General features: G+C 37.6%; 4 protein-coding genes across 6 annotated transcripts; 2 read left to right on the forward strand and 2 right to left on the reverse strand.

The window, feature by feature from the left end:
- Positions 1-52: 52 nt before the first annotated feature.
- On the reverse strand, positions 53-1,252 carry LOC111599934. Its single transcript, XM_023315781.2, has 2 exons — positions 693-1,252; positions 53-444 (listed from the first exon to the last, which is right to left on the reverse strand). The coding sequence occupies exons 1-2, from the start codon at positions 1,124-1,126 to the stop codon at positions 285-287; spliced, it is 594 nt and encodes a 197-aa protein (XP_023171549.2). The 5' UTR covers positions 1,127-1,252; the 3' UTR covers positions 53-284.
- A 1,237-nt stretch (positions 1,253-2,489) lies between these two features.
- On the forward strand, positions 2,490-5,599 carry LOC111599944 (cullin homolog 1). The gene is made up of 3 exons (XM_023315795.2): positions 2,490-3,607; positions 4,074-5,117; positions 5,173-5,599. The coding sequence occupies exons 1-3, from the start codon at positions 2,732-2,734 to the stop codon at positions 5,572-5,574; spliced, it is 2,322 nt and encodes a 773-aa protein (XP_023171563.1). The 5' UTR covers positions 2,490-2,731; the 3' UTR covers positions 5,575-5,599.
- A 1,089-nt stretch (positions 5,600-6,688) lies between these two features.
- On the reverse strand, positions 6,689-8,691 carry LOC111599885 (probable lysine-specific demethylase 4A). The gene is made up of 3 exons (XM_023315705.2): positions 8,369-8,691; positions 7,446-8,312; positions 6,689-7,389 (listed from the first exon to the last, which is right to left on the reverse strand). Exons 1-3 carry the CDS (start codon positions 8,620-8,622, stop codon positions 6,996-6,998), a joined length of 1,515 nt encoding a protein of 504 aa, XP_023171473.1. The 5' UTR covers positions 8,623-8,691; the 3' UTR covers positions 6,689-6,995.
- A 19-nt stretch (positions 8,692-8,710) lies between these two features.
- LOC111599886 (putative inorganic phosphate cotransporter) lies at positions 8,711-13,749 on the forward strand. Of its 3 annotated transcripts, none has more exons than XM_023315706.2 (6): positions 8,711-8,801; positions 8,856-9,030; positions 9,585-9,823; positions 11,631-11,840; positions 12,087-12,541; positions 12,815-13,749. In XM_023315706.2, the coding sequence occupies exons 3-6, from the start codon at positions 9,778-9,780 to the stop codon at positions 13,547-13,549; spliced, it is 1,446 nt and encodes a 481-aa protein (XP_023171474.2). In that variant the 5' UTR covers positions 8,711-8,801; positions 8,856-9,030; positions 9,585-9,777; the 3' UTR covers positions 13,550-13,749. The 3 variants fall into 3 exon arrangements, with proteins under 3 accessions (XP_023171474.2, XP_023171476.2, XP_023171477.2); XM_023315708.2 differs by having other exon boundaries at positions 9,644-9,823; XM_023315709.2 differs by having other exon boundaries at positions 9,673-9,823.
- The last annotated feature ends 2 nt before the right edge of the window (positions 13,750-13,751 follow it).

Raw genomic sequence — 13,751 nt, forward strand, 5'->3', positions numbered from 1 at the left:
TAAATACAGTTCTGTATATGTAGACTATTTTGTTTATCGTTTATCGAACTTCTTACATACATAGCTTTTGGTATCACAAATGTTTATTCTTAGTTTTTTTTTGTTTTGAGAAAAATGCGACGAGAAAATCTTAAGGCAAATTTTAACTGTTAGGCATTTTGTTAGTAACTATGATCCACTAAAAAAACACACGTTACAATTACAATTAGAATATATACTGCATGAGCAACTGAGAAGGCAAGCTGTTGTGTTTTTCTGTTTTAAATGAGAATCTTTCTGTTGGCTCATAATATGCGTATGCTTTGCCTATTGACTTCGAATAGGGTTTGATCCTCCTCCTCGTCGCTGTTCACATCTTCTATAGCCATTGGGAGCGGGGTTAATTCCTGATTGGCTCGATCGCCCTGTACGCCGTATTTGCGCTCAGCGCGCGATAAGCGTAAACTAGAAATGGAAAGATAACCTTATCAGTACGCGGTTATGCGAGTTTAAAGTGTGGCTTATATATATATATATATATATATATATATATATATATATATATATATAAGCCACACTTTAAACATATATATATATATATATATATATATATATATATATATTATAAGACAGTTACATAGCAGTATGCCGGTAAGCAAAACACGAAAATGATCGTAAACGTCACAGCTTTACTTGCCCTGCTTAGAACTTACCGATATATGCGTACGATCAGCAGCAATAATGCAGAGCTTGTTATGCCCACTAGTATATAGAACACAGCGGCGTACGTATCGGGAAAATCATTGCTAGAACGTTCGATGTGCACCTCCTCTTCGGGCAATTTACCTGGAACGTCGACAGTTCCCTGCTTCTGTGGTTTCTCACTGATGACCACAACTTTATCTGTAGCCGATTGGACAGTTGCCTGTGGCACGTTTACTTCTTTTGTCGCTGGCAATATGGAGACTAGTGATAGTTCCTTTTTAACGGTTCTTAACAACCTTGTATTGTTTTCAGTGGGCATTGATATTGTTATTGTAGTTGGTGTAGTTTTGGGAGCCTCCGCAGCCGCAACACTTTGCAACAGCAACAAAGCCAACACGAAAGCCGCTGGCCATAACTGCCAACAGTACATAGTATGCTCCATCTATATTATTCTTAATTTAATTTGCGTTGAGCAACACATATAAATAAAACAGCTTGCAATTATTTCTGACGTTTACAAAATGTTGCTGATCTGTTTTTATTTGATTTGCTTATTTATTTACACTAACTAGGGCCTCAAAAATACTTATTACAATATCGATGTAGCCAGGGCTGCAAAGCTGCCTACAACTTAATTTGCGGTGCTGCTAATCCGCTTGCTTTCAGTGGTGCCACATTGCTTTAATGTACATTGCCATGTTTAACACAGTCTGGCAACGCTGAGCTTTTTTAGTTGGAAAGAGTGATTTGTACAAACGGTAAAAAAATCGTCAATTTAGTTAAATTAAAGTTAAAAGCACTGCAAATTGTAAAAAATACAAACAGCATTAAAAAATTACTGGAAACAGGTAAATTGCTAGTAAAAGTTGGCGCACTGAAAGAATTGGCAAATTGTGTGTGTGTGCCTGTGAAAATGGCGAACAAAAGATGAAGAAAAAGTACGTGTGTGTGCTCCAAAAGGGAAATCACGACGTCAATGATTAAACGACAGTCAAAAAAATGCTAGATAGTTAATTTCACCTACTCATTTGTGCTGAAAAATATACTAATAAACGTATTTGTTCAGAGTGCTGTAATGAAACATGTTTTATTAAACCATTTATGTACATACTGTGTGCGTGAGTGGCTATGTGTGCGTGTGTATGTTTATTTCAACAGGAAGTTATATTATGCCTATGCACACACACATACACAACGATGCTACTTTTTCTTGCATACTAAAATGCATGTATATGTGTGTGTGTGCGTTCAAGTGTGTGTTTGTGTTGCAAGGGTATTCAGTTTTATTTATGTTTACTGTTTTGTGTTGCTTGTAAGATTTGGAGTTGCCATATCGTATTACGAATTTTTTTTATCATACATAACATTAAAGCCCAATATATGCATAAGCACTCATACACACAAAAGCATACTAACTATGTAGCTGTATGCTATCAATGCTATCTACCCTTTAAAATAAGTAGAACGGGTATTAACCGCGCACATTATATGTTGCGAAAGCTTATTGTATGTAATTGTTTTGAGTTTAAGTAAGTTTTGCTTTTTTTGTATATATTTACAATTGTATATATATATATTTCATGAATTCTTGAAAATATATATATGTACGATTAAGTGAATGGCTTAATTACAGAGTAGAGCTTAGCTGTTATATGTTTGTATGCAAAAGTAATTCTTCAATTCTGGTCTTCAATTCTTTTTCTTTTAATTAAAAGTTCGTGGCCTACTTAAGTTAACTGATTTTCTGTTTATTTGCAGATTGAATTATATATATATATATATCTATATGTATATATATATATATATATATAGATATATAGACAGACATTTTATATCTCACCCATAAATTGTAAACACTTGATTTGCCAAAATTCCGACCAAAACACCCAAGACAAGATCAGCAGCCAAACGACGTAATCAGGACAGTCAATCCACGTCCCAGTCGCATGCGCAAGTTGTCATTCAACAGCAGCAGCAGCAACAACAACAACAGCAGCAGCCACATCAACAATTGGAAGGCAAACGAGATTTGCCATCGGCTGCCAAAATGAACCGTTCGAGCAATTCACAAACTACACAGCGACTGGTCAATTTGGATGACATATGGAATGAACTGGAGGGGGGCATAAGACAAATATTCGAGCATGAAAAATCGTTAACGTGCATACAATATATGCGCTTCTATACGCATGTCTATGACTACTGCACAAGCGTCAGCGCCGCACCGAGCGGTCGGAGCAGTGGCAAGGCTGGCGGTGCTCAGTTGGTGGGCAAGAAATTGTACGATCGCTTGGAGATCTTTTTAAAGGATTATTTGGAAGATCTGCTGACCACCTTTAAGTCGATTAGGGGCGAAGAGGTTCTACTATCACGCTATACACGACAATGGAAATCGTATCAGTTTTCCAGCACCGTCCTGGATGGTATTTGCAACTATCTCAATCGTAATTGGGTGAAGCGTGAATGCGAGGAAGGACAGAAAGGCATCTATAAGATCTATCGCCTGGCTCTAGTTGCCTGGAAAGGTCATCTCTTCCAGGAGCTCAACGAACCTGTGACCAAAGCGATACTCAAATCCATTGAGGAGGAACGACATGGCAAACTAATCAATCGTGCCCTCGTCCGTGATGTCATCGAATGCTATGTAGAGTTGAGTTTCAATGAGGACGATACCGATCCCACCGTACGCAAGTTAGCAGTCTATAAAGATAACTTCGAAGAGAAGTTCATAGCCGACACGTATGCCTTCTATGAGAAGGAATCGGATGCGTTCCTATCGACCAACACGGTCACCGAATACATGAAACATGTCGAGAATCGTCTCGATGAGGAGAAACAGCGTGTTCGTGGTCGTAACTCAAAGAATGCTCTATCCTACCTGCATGAGACAACGTCAGATATATTGAAATCCACATGTGAACAGGTGTGTGTAGCAACAGTTCGAATATAAAATGTTATACAAATCATTTAGAGATTTTTCCTCTAGAGTGATCTGATTAGAAGATAGTGGACGGGCTCTTCGGGATAGCATCCACAATTGAATGACATTTATTTTTAACCATATCGGTTCGACATTTACACATACTCCCTCTCTTCATAAATTCCGTATTGAAACCATTATTAAAGCCAGCATCCAAAGCGAAATGTGATCATAATCTCACTAGCCTCTTGCGTAATTTTACTAAAAGGGTCTTTACCGAAGACTTCAGGACTAATCATGGTCATTTAATGCAGCAAATTGTTTCTCCTTGAAAGTTTCATGCAATAACTTCTCTATGGAATATTAGAATGTTATCCTGGGTGTCCGCCGCAGATATGCAATACAGATAGATATTTGAGGGTTCCTTTATATTGATTAGACTAATAATGTTTTCCCCTCTTTTATTTAGGTTCTGATTGATAAACATTTGAGATTATTCCACACTGAGTTCCAGAATCTATTGAATGCCGACAGAAATGATGATTTAAAGCGAATGTATTCTCTGGTCTCATTGTCGCCGAAAAATTTGGAGCAATTGAAGAAAATTCTGGAAGATCATATATTGCAACAGGGCACAGAAGCTATTGAGAAATGTTGTACGAGCGATGCGGCCAATGATCCGAAAACTTATGTACAAACCATACTCGATACACACAAAAAGTATAATGCACTCGTGCTAACGGCATTTGAAAATGACAATGGATTCGTTGCGTCTCTGGACAAAGCATGTGGTAAATTTATTAACTCAAATGTGGTGACAAGGCCAAATAATGCTGGCAAGTCTCCTGAATTGTTGGCCAAGTATTGCGATCTATTGCTCAAGAAGTCATCGAAGAATCCCGAGGATAAGGAACTAGAGGATAATCTCAATCAGGTGATGGTCGTCTTCAAATATATCGAGGATAAGGATGTCTTCCAGAAGTACTATTCAAATATGTTGGCAAAACGTTTAGTCAGTCACACATCGGCATCGGATGACGCTGAGGCAATGATGATCTCCAAGCTGAAGCAGACATGCGGTTATGAATATACCGTAAAGCTGCAGCGTATGTTCCAGGACATTGGATTGTCCAAGGATTTGAATTGCTATTTCAAGGAGTACCTGAAGACACAAAATATAACATCGGAAATCGATTTTGGCATCGAGGTGCTATCCACCAACGCCTGGCCCTTTACGCAAAATAATAACTTTCTATTGCCCTCGGAATTGGAGCGATCGGTGCAACAGTTTACCATATTCTATTCGGCACGGCATTCGGGTCGCAAATTGAATTGGCTATATCATAAATGTAAGGGTGAATTGATAATGAATGTGAATCGTAGCAATTCGGTCTATACCCTCCAAGTGAGCACGTTCCAAATGTCGGTGCTGTTGCAATTCAATGATCAGCTCAGCTTCACAGTGCAGCAGCTATGCGACAATACGCAATCACAACTGGAGAACTTGATACAGGTAGAGTATAGGAGCTTATAAGAAGTATATATATTAATGAAATTTCTCTTTGTAGGTATTGCAAATACTGCTCAAGGCCAAAGTGTTGACCTCAGTTACCAGCGAAAATGTTTTGACACCGGATTCATCTGTTGAATTGTTTTTGGATTATAAGAGCAAGAAACGTCGTATCAATATCAATCATCCATTGAAGACTGAGTTGAAAGTGGAACAGGAGACTGTTACCAAACATATTGAAGAGGATCGCAAACTTTTGATTCAAGCGGCGATCGTACGCATTATGAAAATGCGCAAACGTCTCAATCATACAAATCTAATATCCGAGGTCCTCAATCAGCTATCGACACGATTTAAGCCGAATGTGCCCGTTATTAAGAAATGTATTGATATATTGATTGAGAAGGAGTATCTGGAACGTATGGAGGGACACAAAGACACCTATAGCTATCTAGCCTAAGTTCATACATAAATTTATATCTATATATATATATATATATATCTTTCCAAAATTATATATATATATATTTTGCCAGCCACATACTAGAAGAAGATATCCAGGTCCAAGATATCGATTAGAGAAGCCTGCCAATGTTTCCAATGTTTCCCAAGATCTGCCCCCTTCCACAAATCCGCTCATCGATTCACGCATTTAGAATGCGTTGCATTTCATACTCAATATAAAAAATCATCCTACGATTTTTTGAATTTTGCGAGTATCCCCCGCCCCCCGCGTCCATATTTCTTTCAGCTGTGCAAAGGAAGGAAATTTCAAACATATATAGAAATGTGCAAGCACAGATAAAAAATTCATGTAGCTCTTCTTTATTCATTTATATATATAATAATTAATGAGTTTTACTTTTAGTTCATTTACGTTTTTATAATTTCTTTCATATATACTTACATACATACATTAAAACACACATCTACATATATATATATATATATATATATATATATATATATATATATATATATATATATATATATATATATATATATATATATATTACGGCGAAACAAATGTTAAGTTCTAAAATCGAAACGAAATATATAAGTTGAAACAGTTATTTAAACGATACGTTTAAGATCGGGCCCCCACCCCCTCCTTTTTTAGTGATATCGCAAAGTTTTTTTTGGGAGACCTATTGAACTGTTTTTTTTTTTTTAATAAATCCTGTTTTTTTTAATCTATATAAATCGGCAAATGAAACAAAACTTTTGACGATCGGCGCGTTGCAAGTTAAATAAACAAAACATAATTGTGTAAACATATTAAATAATCCACGAAAACTTTCAATTATTTAAATGGGCAAATATAATAAAAATTATAATGTAATAAAACAATATAGATTGTAAATTTGCCAAGTTTTAAGGCTTTGCAGCTTTACCAGCGCTATCACGCCCAAGATGAGTGTGTTTCCAAAGATCATATAATTGATATTCGATATTTCAAGTCCCTAGCATTGCTCGACTGGGGTACACCTGGAACCCAATGTAATTCCGCTGTTTCATACATTTTGTAGACAGGGCTAACTATAAAATATAAATATTGGATTAAATGGGCTGTATTAGTAGGGTAGCTTTCATTTATTATATACAACTATTTTGTTAGGTACATGTCTATATTCTTAGATTATTTCTATAGGTAGGTGTATGTTTATGTATTTCTTTGATTGTGGCATTCTTATAAAACTATTAACAATAGAGATCGTCAAATCTTTTAAAGTAAAAGTAAGTTTTTTGCTTGAACAGCAACTAGTCCTAGGTCCGTATCCTTAAGCTTGGTATTAAGTCGTACAACCATGCAGGGCATACCAATTTGGGATCCTCCCATTTAAGAATTCATCTTTATTCTTTAGGTAACATGCCCCGCGATTAATCCTCATCCTCCAACGTTAGCACCTTTGTCTGGAAACGCATACGTTTCGTATTCTTTACAACACCATTGGGCAGCAAATTGGTGCCTGGTTTCTCACATGGCAGAGCATTCCATAGACGCTTAACACGCACCACAGCAATTGAATTGAAGTCATATTTTTTGTTGGTCGACGCAGGCGTTGTAGATTGAGCAACTGGCAAGACGGAGGGAAGCTTACGCAGCTTGACTACAGCTTGTTTTAAATTAGAACTGCTTCGACTGCTCACACTCGTCTTATCCTCCTCCTCGTCTGCCGCTACCGCTGCATCCACATCAGAGTTGACATTCACCTCTGCCAAGGAGCAGCCTCGTTTCTGTTGATGCAAATTTTTTGATTTAGATGGGTGGGAGCTGTAATCGAAAGTAATTTAGCAATTTTCAATTCAGCTATTGGAACACTTTCTCACCTCTCTTGAGTAATTTTATACTCATTGATGGTGGGTGGCGCTGCAGCACAGATCTTGCCGGGCTCCTCGGGATGGCAGCCGTAATCCTCGCCCTTTAACCAGTTGTCGTAGCGCTCGGGTTGAAAGTGTCGGACAAATGTTTCCATTGATATTTTAACCATATCGCTACGACATCTACAAATGCTCGCCCTCTTGCCATACTCAATCCAGCGCTTGGAAGCAAAATTTGTTGACTCCGCACCATTAAAGCCATGATTAAAGCCAGCATGATATCCAAAGGGAAATGTGATCATTATCTCACCAGCCTCTTGCGTAATCTTATTGTAAGGAATATTATGTTGACGCAAGACTTTGGGACTAATCATGGTCATTTTATGGCGCAAATAGGCATTGCATTCCTGATAATTCTCCACGAAGGTTTCATTCGCCAACTTCTCTAAGCGTCTGCCATAGATCGGAGGTATTGCATACCAAGTTTTTGGGGCTCCAAAGTGTAAATAGTTTATCGAGTACAGATCCATATCTTCTGTGTGCCATGCAAACGAGCTCTTCCACATGCCAAAATATAGATATGCCGTATTAACACCATCAATTTCAATGCCATAGTCCGTATTAACCAGGTTTAATATAGTATCTAATCTGCCAATATTCCACACACTCAAATCTTCATCGCTCAACGTGCCCTTCACATCGGCTGCGTATAGCGGCGATATATATGTGATATTCTTCCAGTATTTGCGCTCCAGATCATCGTAATCGAAGTGCCTTGGAGTTTGATGCAGCTCCGAGTTGGCCTTCTCCATAAACTGTCGCAGTGTCATCTGACGGCGTTGCTGTATATTGATTTGCTGATAAACGCCATGAGCCCTACAAACAGTACAAATTAACCGAAGAGCTACGGCTTCTACTCTGCACTCACTTACCCTGTTACGACCTGACATATTGGCGCTGGTATTGTCATATTTATATTCTCAATATCATAGCCTGACCGACGCGGCTTCCATTCCACGGGCGGAATAATTTTAACCAAGCCAGCTTTATGTGCTCCACGTGATTCAATGTATTCGATATACTCGGCGAAATTGACGAACTCCTCGTAGCTTGGGCGAAACGTCATGATACGGGGTATACTGTTTGTTTGGGCGCCTTCATCGCCAAATGATAAACGAGTAGACATATTTTATACAAAATGTAATACAAAACAAAATAACAAAACAGTGTTGACAAATTATGTTGACATTTTAATTGCCAGCCAGTACTGAATAATATGTATAGTGTTGACAAATCTCTCAAAAAAAAGGCGCCGATTCAAATATGAAACAATTAAAACAGATAAATTTCATGTGAAGTGAACTGGTTGTATATATTCAAATTGTTCATTTTATTAATATTATATATTGTCTTATACAGAATTTTTTAGGGCTAAATCAAATGTAACACTGAGCAAAATACAAAAATTGGTGGCAAGGCGGGTATAACAATTCCATTGCTTGCTAGTGCTGAATAGTGTTTATGGTAAAGTGTGTTGGTAAATTACTCAAATCAATGGCGCCAACTTAGGCATGCAAAAAAAAACTTTTACCAGGTGTGTATTAATGTTCGTATTGGTTGCTAGTTCTATAGTGTGTGTGTGTCATGTGTGTTGGTAAATCTCTCAAATAGAATGGCGCGCTTCGCGCAGTGGATTCAAAAATGAATATTTTAGCGAATTTCAATATTTACTGGCTTAGTTGGTCTAAGTGATATTTAAATTATTCATTTAACAAAAATGTTAATGCAATTATTTTTCAGTAGGAGATAAAGTAATGCACATCTCTGTTTTTTGTTTGTTTACTTGGAATTAATATAATGTTTTAGGTGTTAAGCTTTAGCTTTAATGACACGCTTCTACAGAAATTTAAATAATTACACAGTACTTGCTGGGAATCCAGTTTAAATTTGTTTTAGATAAGATTAAACGTTTCAAATACTTAAAATACGAAGTACACTAAAAGGAAAAAATAATTGATAGGTGAATTATCGGATAAAACATAAATTAATATTTATATCAAATATGTTTATATCAGTGTTTATATCTTTGACACATAATAAACCAAAGTAATATATTTAAATTGCTATTAGTAATAAGATAAATCGCAGTTATATGTGTGTCTGCTTTATGACTTAATAGTCGTGATAATGACTAAAGTTAAACACAGACCCTATCTCAAATCGGGCACTCGAGCAGATAATCAAAGTGAAATGAATTCTTGTTGGACGTATAAATGGCACAGGTGTAGCCAATTCATGTTTCAGTCGCTCAGCAACGACGCGAGATTCAAGTGAAGTATTAATGGCAAATATGAGTTCTGAACCAACGGCGGATAAATCCACAAAACGTAAGTACAAATTTGTCAATGAAATGTGATTAGAAAGGAGACTAAATTAAAAATCATGATTTACGCTAATCTTTATTGATTAGATAAAGTAAGGTACATTTTGTTTCATATAAGTAAAATAATCCAATGAAGTGCACAAAAAAATCAGTTCATTAAGTTCTTCTAGAAGAAAAGAACATTTCTAATCAGCTGGTATAGGTTATTGATACGCGCTGCATGTCTACACAGATTGAGTTCGTCCACTCATAAGCCGACATAATACGGAACACTTCGTACGCTTCTATTATCTGTTTGTACTATATGCTCCAGACGTTACGGCTTGACCAGGAGATACCCTTTACAGACTAACGAGCGGCCATTTCACAAATTGATTCAGTATCAAGAAAATAACAAAAACATTGGTTATTTTATAACCTCGACCTGCATGTGATTTATCGGTTGTTTGTAACACGTATACGTTACACTCTTACAATCTTATACAGACTAGCAGACGGACAGATCTATATCTTGATCTTAAGGCGAGCACTCTTTTACTCTTAAGCTCAGACTCTTAAGTTCTTAAACTCTCATAAAGGCTATGAGGCACACTTGTCTTGTGTCCCCCACTTATATTACAACTCTTATAAAGTTGAGCGGACAGCTACTGTTGGTATAGTACACTTTTGCTCTTTGAGTCTTATAATTTCAAACGATTACACTCTTATACTGTTCTGCTAAAACCACATGTCAGTTGATAATGATATATATGTGCTTCGGCTACGCCGGTTTGAGCCTGCTAAGCACATTATTATACATATTATACATATTTTCAATGGAGGCTAGGGTATAAAATACATTCGTCCTGTATACGGTGCGGTAAAGATTACGCGATTATATACAATTGTGGAAGATATCATTTTACCGGCTTACCACGCCTCCTAGGAGCACACAAAAAAGTTTTAGAAACTTATCAAAAACAGATATGTAGATGATTATATATATAAAACTTCATGTTTTTAGCTTTGAACGACGTGAACGAGTATTAACGAAACATTCAAAACGTATATCAAGTATCTCTCTGGAAGTAACATTCTGATATATATACAAACATATATGTTATATATACATACATATACATATATATAGATATCTATCATATATCAGGATGTCAGCAAAGATAAGTAAGTCTTGCTGCACAAATAAAAATATTTGCTCTCTGATTATCTATGTTTGCTAAGTTACAAATAAATATTCCACTTCCAGTTCATATTTCCTAGAGCTAGCTCCATTTCTCGATTGGTCCCCCTTTGGTCGCTCCACTGTGAGTGTTAAATTTTCCATTAGCCTTTTGTTTTTTATTGCTTTTGCATTGGCTTGCGTTAATGATAATGATAATGACACAATAGTTGCTAATTATAAAAGATGTCGAACGCCCCGGTTATTATCAGAGTGCACTTGAAACACAATTTAAATGCGTGCAAAAATAAAGCCTAGCAATCTAGTGGAATAATAATTGAATAACAAATATTGGCACAGCTCATCGAACAGTCAATAAGTAAACTCGCAGTCCAAAGCATCTAATAGTCTCACATTATGGTCTATTCACGGAGCAGCGAAAGGACTCCACTCTTAGTTGAGGCTCAGCTTAGACATTTAGCTAGTAAATATAGTCACTAATGTGTCTTATAAATAACTAAAACTTTTTAAGTTAGTAAAAAACTAGACTGATCACAAATAACAAATAGAACGTCCAACGTAACCAATTACCAATGACCAATCACTAATGAGCAATACCTAATAGCAAAGATCTAATAAATAATTATTTCAGCCAACAAGTTTGGTGCTCGTCACTGGCAGGCGATACTCTTATTTTTGGGTATGATGATCAATTACTTCCAGCGGGTGAACATCTCGGCATCAATTGTGCCAATGACACAATCAACAGCTGATGCTCCTTATTACAATTGGGAAACGTCCCAAAAGTCCTTAATACTGAGCAGCTTTTTTTGGGGCTACGTGGTCTCCCAGGTTCCATCAGGTGAGTTCAATTGAGAAAGAATACAAATTTGTGCACTTTCATTTGCCTGTGCTTAAAAGGTCCGGCTTAAAATATTACCGTTAACCGCTAGTTTCCAGTGTTGTTAGCCGTTCTTACAATTACCATGTTACAAGTTCGAGCGTAGCCAGAAAAAAAAACCGTAATTTTAGTTAGCGTTGCCACTTTGTCCACTAAGAATTCGTCGTTGCCACATAATAAATGAAATTTATTAATTTTTCGTTACAGGTCTGTTGGCCAAACGCTTTGGCGCCAAATATGTTATTAACTTTAGCACGGCTATTGGCGGCATCTTGTGCTTCTTTCATCCACTTGCGGCCGAAGGTGGCTGGATTAACGTTTGTGTGATGCGCGTGCTAACTGGTCTTGTTCAGGGCAGCATCTATCCATGTATGCACACACTGCTGTCCAAGTGGGTGCCCCGCACGGAGCGTGGTTTTCTCAGCACGGCCATCTATTCGGGCGCCCAATTTGGCACAGCTGTCATTTTGGTTAGCAGTGGCGCCATATTCGAGTCCTCAATGGGCTGGCCGGGTTTGTTCTATTTATCGGGCGGACTGAGCTTGGCTTGGGTACTGCTCTTCGCCTGGAAGGGTGCCAATGACCCGGCCACATCGAAGAGCATTTGCAAAACCGAGCGAGAATACATTCAAAGTCTTACGGGCAGCAATAATAACGGACAGGTGAGTGTACTTAACTAGAAGAGACTCTGCGTCTGGTGCAGGGGCTACAGCAATGCCTATAAGTACTAATACATACTGTTATACTCTTATATATTGTCACAGTCTAATATACTGTTATACTCTTATACTCATGGACTCTTACACAGAGTGAGAGTTGTCATGAGAAGCCCAAATCGACACTACTTGTAATATAAGAGATATATTCAGTGAATCTTTGAGATTCTGACTCTTATACTCATGCCTATAATCATTTTTATATATTTTCTTTTTCAGTCCCTCGCTGTACCGTGGAAATCAATCTTCACTTCGCCGGCTTTCTATGGCCTGCTGGCTGCTCATTGTGGATTCACCTGGGGCTTTTATACGATGCTAACAGAGATGCCCACCTATATGAGCAGCGTGCTCAAATTGAACGTTAAGTCGAATGCGTTGCTTTCCTCACTGCCCTACTTTGTCATGGGCTTACTCTGTTTTGTCGTTAGCCCAATTTCGGATTTGCTTATAAATCGAGGCACATTGACAGTCACCACAGCTCGTAAGGTGTTCAACTCAATTGGTCAATGGGTACCCATGGGTTGCCTGATTGGACTTGGCTATATGACGGCTAATGAGAAGACGGAGGCCATTGTATTGCTAGTCTTTGCTGTAGGCATCAATGCCGCCTGCTTCTGTGGATATCTCGTGAATCATATGGATTTGTCGCCAAATTTTGCTGGTCCTATGATGGGTGTTACGAATGGATTGGCGGGAATCACATCAATCATAGCACCTTTGGTAGTGGGTGCCATAGTATCGGATGAGGAAGATCCAACTCAATGGCGTGTGGTATTCTTCATCACCGGCGGCGTCTATCTGCTGTGTAATGCCCTATTCGTAATCTTTGGCAAGGCTACGATTCAGCCATGGAACGAACCACCAAATATGTCCAGCACAATGACATTGCGAAAAAATTTACAACTCGATTCGAGAACCCTGGCTCCAACAGGTGGCAAAGAAGATCGATTTTAAGTTTTATTGATCGAGTTCTATTAAATTTAAAAATTTGTATATATGTTATTATTTTAGTTTGTGTAAGTCTAGCATAGTCTAAATTAATTTTGTAATTAATCATTTTGATACAATAAACTATAGACATGTTCCGTAGCCTAAATAAAGTTTACCTCATCTAAGTCTTATGATAAGACATATATAAAGACCATCAAAAGAAAAC

This window comes from Drosophila hydei, unplaced genomic scaffold (genome assembly GCF_003285905.1).
Source record: "Drosophila hydei strain 15085-1641.00,03,60 unplaced genomic scaffold, DhydRS2 tig00000315-arrow-arrow-pilon, whole genome shotgun sequence".
NCBI classification, from domain to species: domain Eukaryota; kingdom Metazoa; phylum Arthropoda; class Insecta; order Diptera; family Drosophilidae; genus Drosophila; species Drosophila hydei.

Coding starts and splice junctions, on each gene's coding strand:
- LOC111599886 (XM_023315706.2), top strand. CDS start 9,778: ATGGCAAATATGAGTTCTGAACCAACGGCGGATAAATCCACAAAAC. Junction 9,824..11,630: donor GGCGGATAAATCCACAAAAC/GTAAGTACAAAT, acceptor TAATTATTTCAG/CCAACAAGTTTGGTGCTCGT. Junction 12,542..12,814: donor GCAGCAATAATAACGGACAG/GTGAGTGTACTT, acceptor TTTCTTTTTCAG/TCCCTCGCTGTACCGTGGAA.
- LOC111599934 (XM_023315781.2), bottom strand. CDS start 1,126: ATGGAGCATACTATGTACTGTTGGCAGTTATGGCCAGCGGCTTTCGTG. Junction 445..692: donor CTGATCGTACGCATATATCG/GTAAGTTCTAAG, acceptor TTCCATTTCTAG/TTTACGCTTATCGCGCGCTG.
- LOC111599885 (XM_023315705.2), bottom strand. CDS start 8,622: ATGTCTACTCGTTTATCATTTGGCGATGAAGGCGCCCAAACAAACAGT. Junction 8,313..8,368: donor ATATGTCAGGTCGTAACAGG/GTAAGTGAGTGC, acceptor TACTGTTTGTAG/GGCTCATGGCGTTTATCAGC. Junction 7,390..7,445: donor TATAAAATTACTCAAGAGAG/GTGAGAAAGTGT, acceptor TTTCGATTACAG/CTCCCACCCATCTAAATCAA.
- LOC111599944 (XM_023315795.2), top strand. CDS start 2,732: ATGAACCGTTCGAGCAATTCACAAACTACACAGCGACTGGTCAATTTG. Junction 3,608..4,073: donor TGAAATCCACATGTGAACAG/GTGTGTGTAGCA, acceptor TCTTTTATTTAG/GTTCTGATTGATAAACATTT. Junction 5,118..5,172: donor AACTGGAGAACTTGATACAG/GTAGAGTATAGG, acceptor TTCTCTTTGTAG/GTATTGCAAATACTGCTCAA.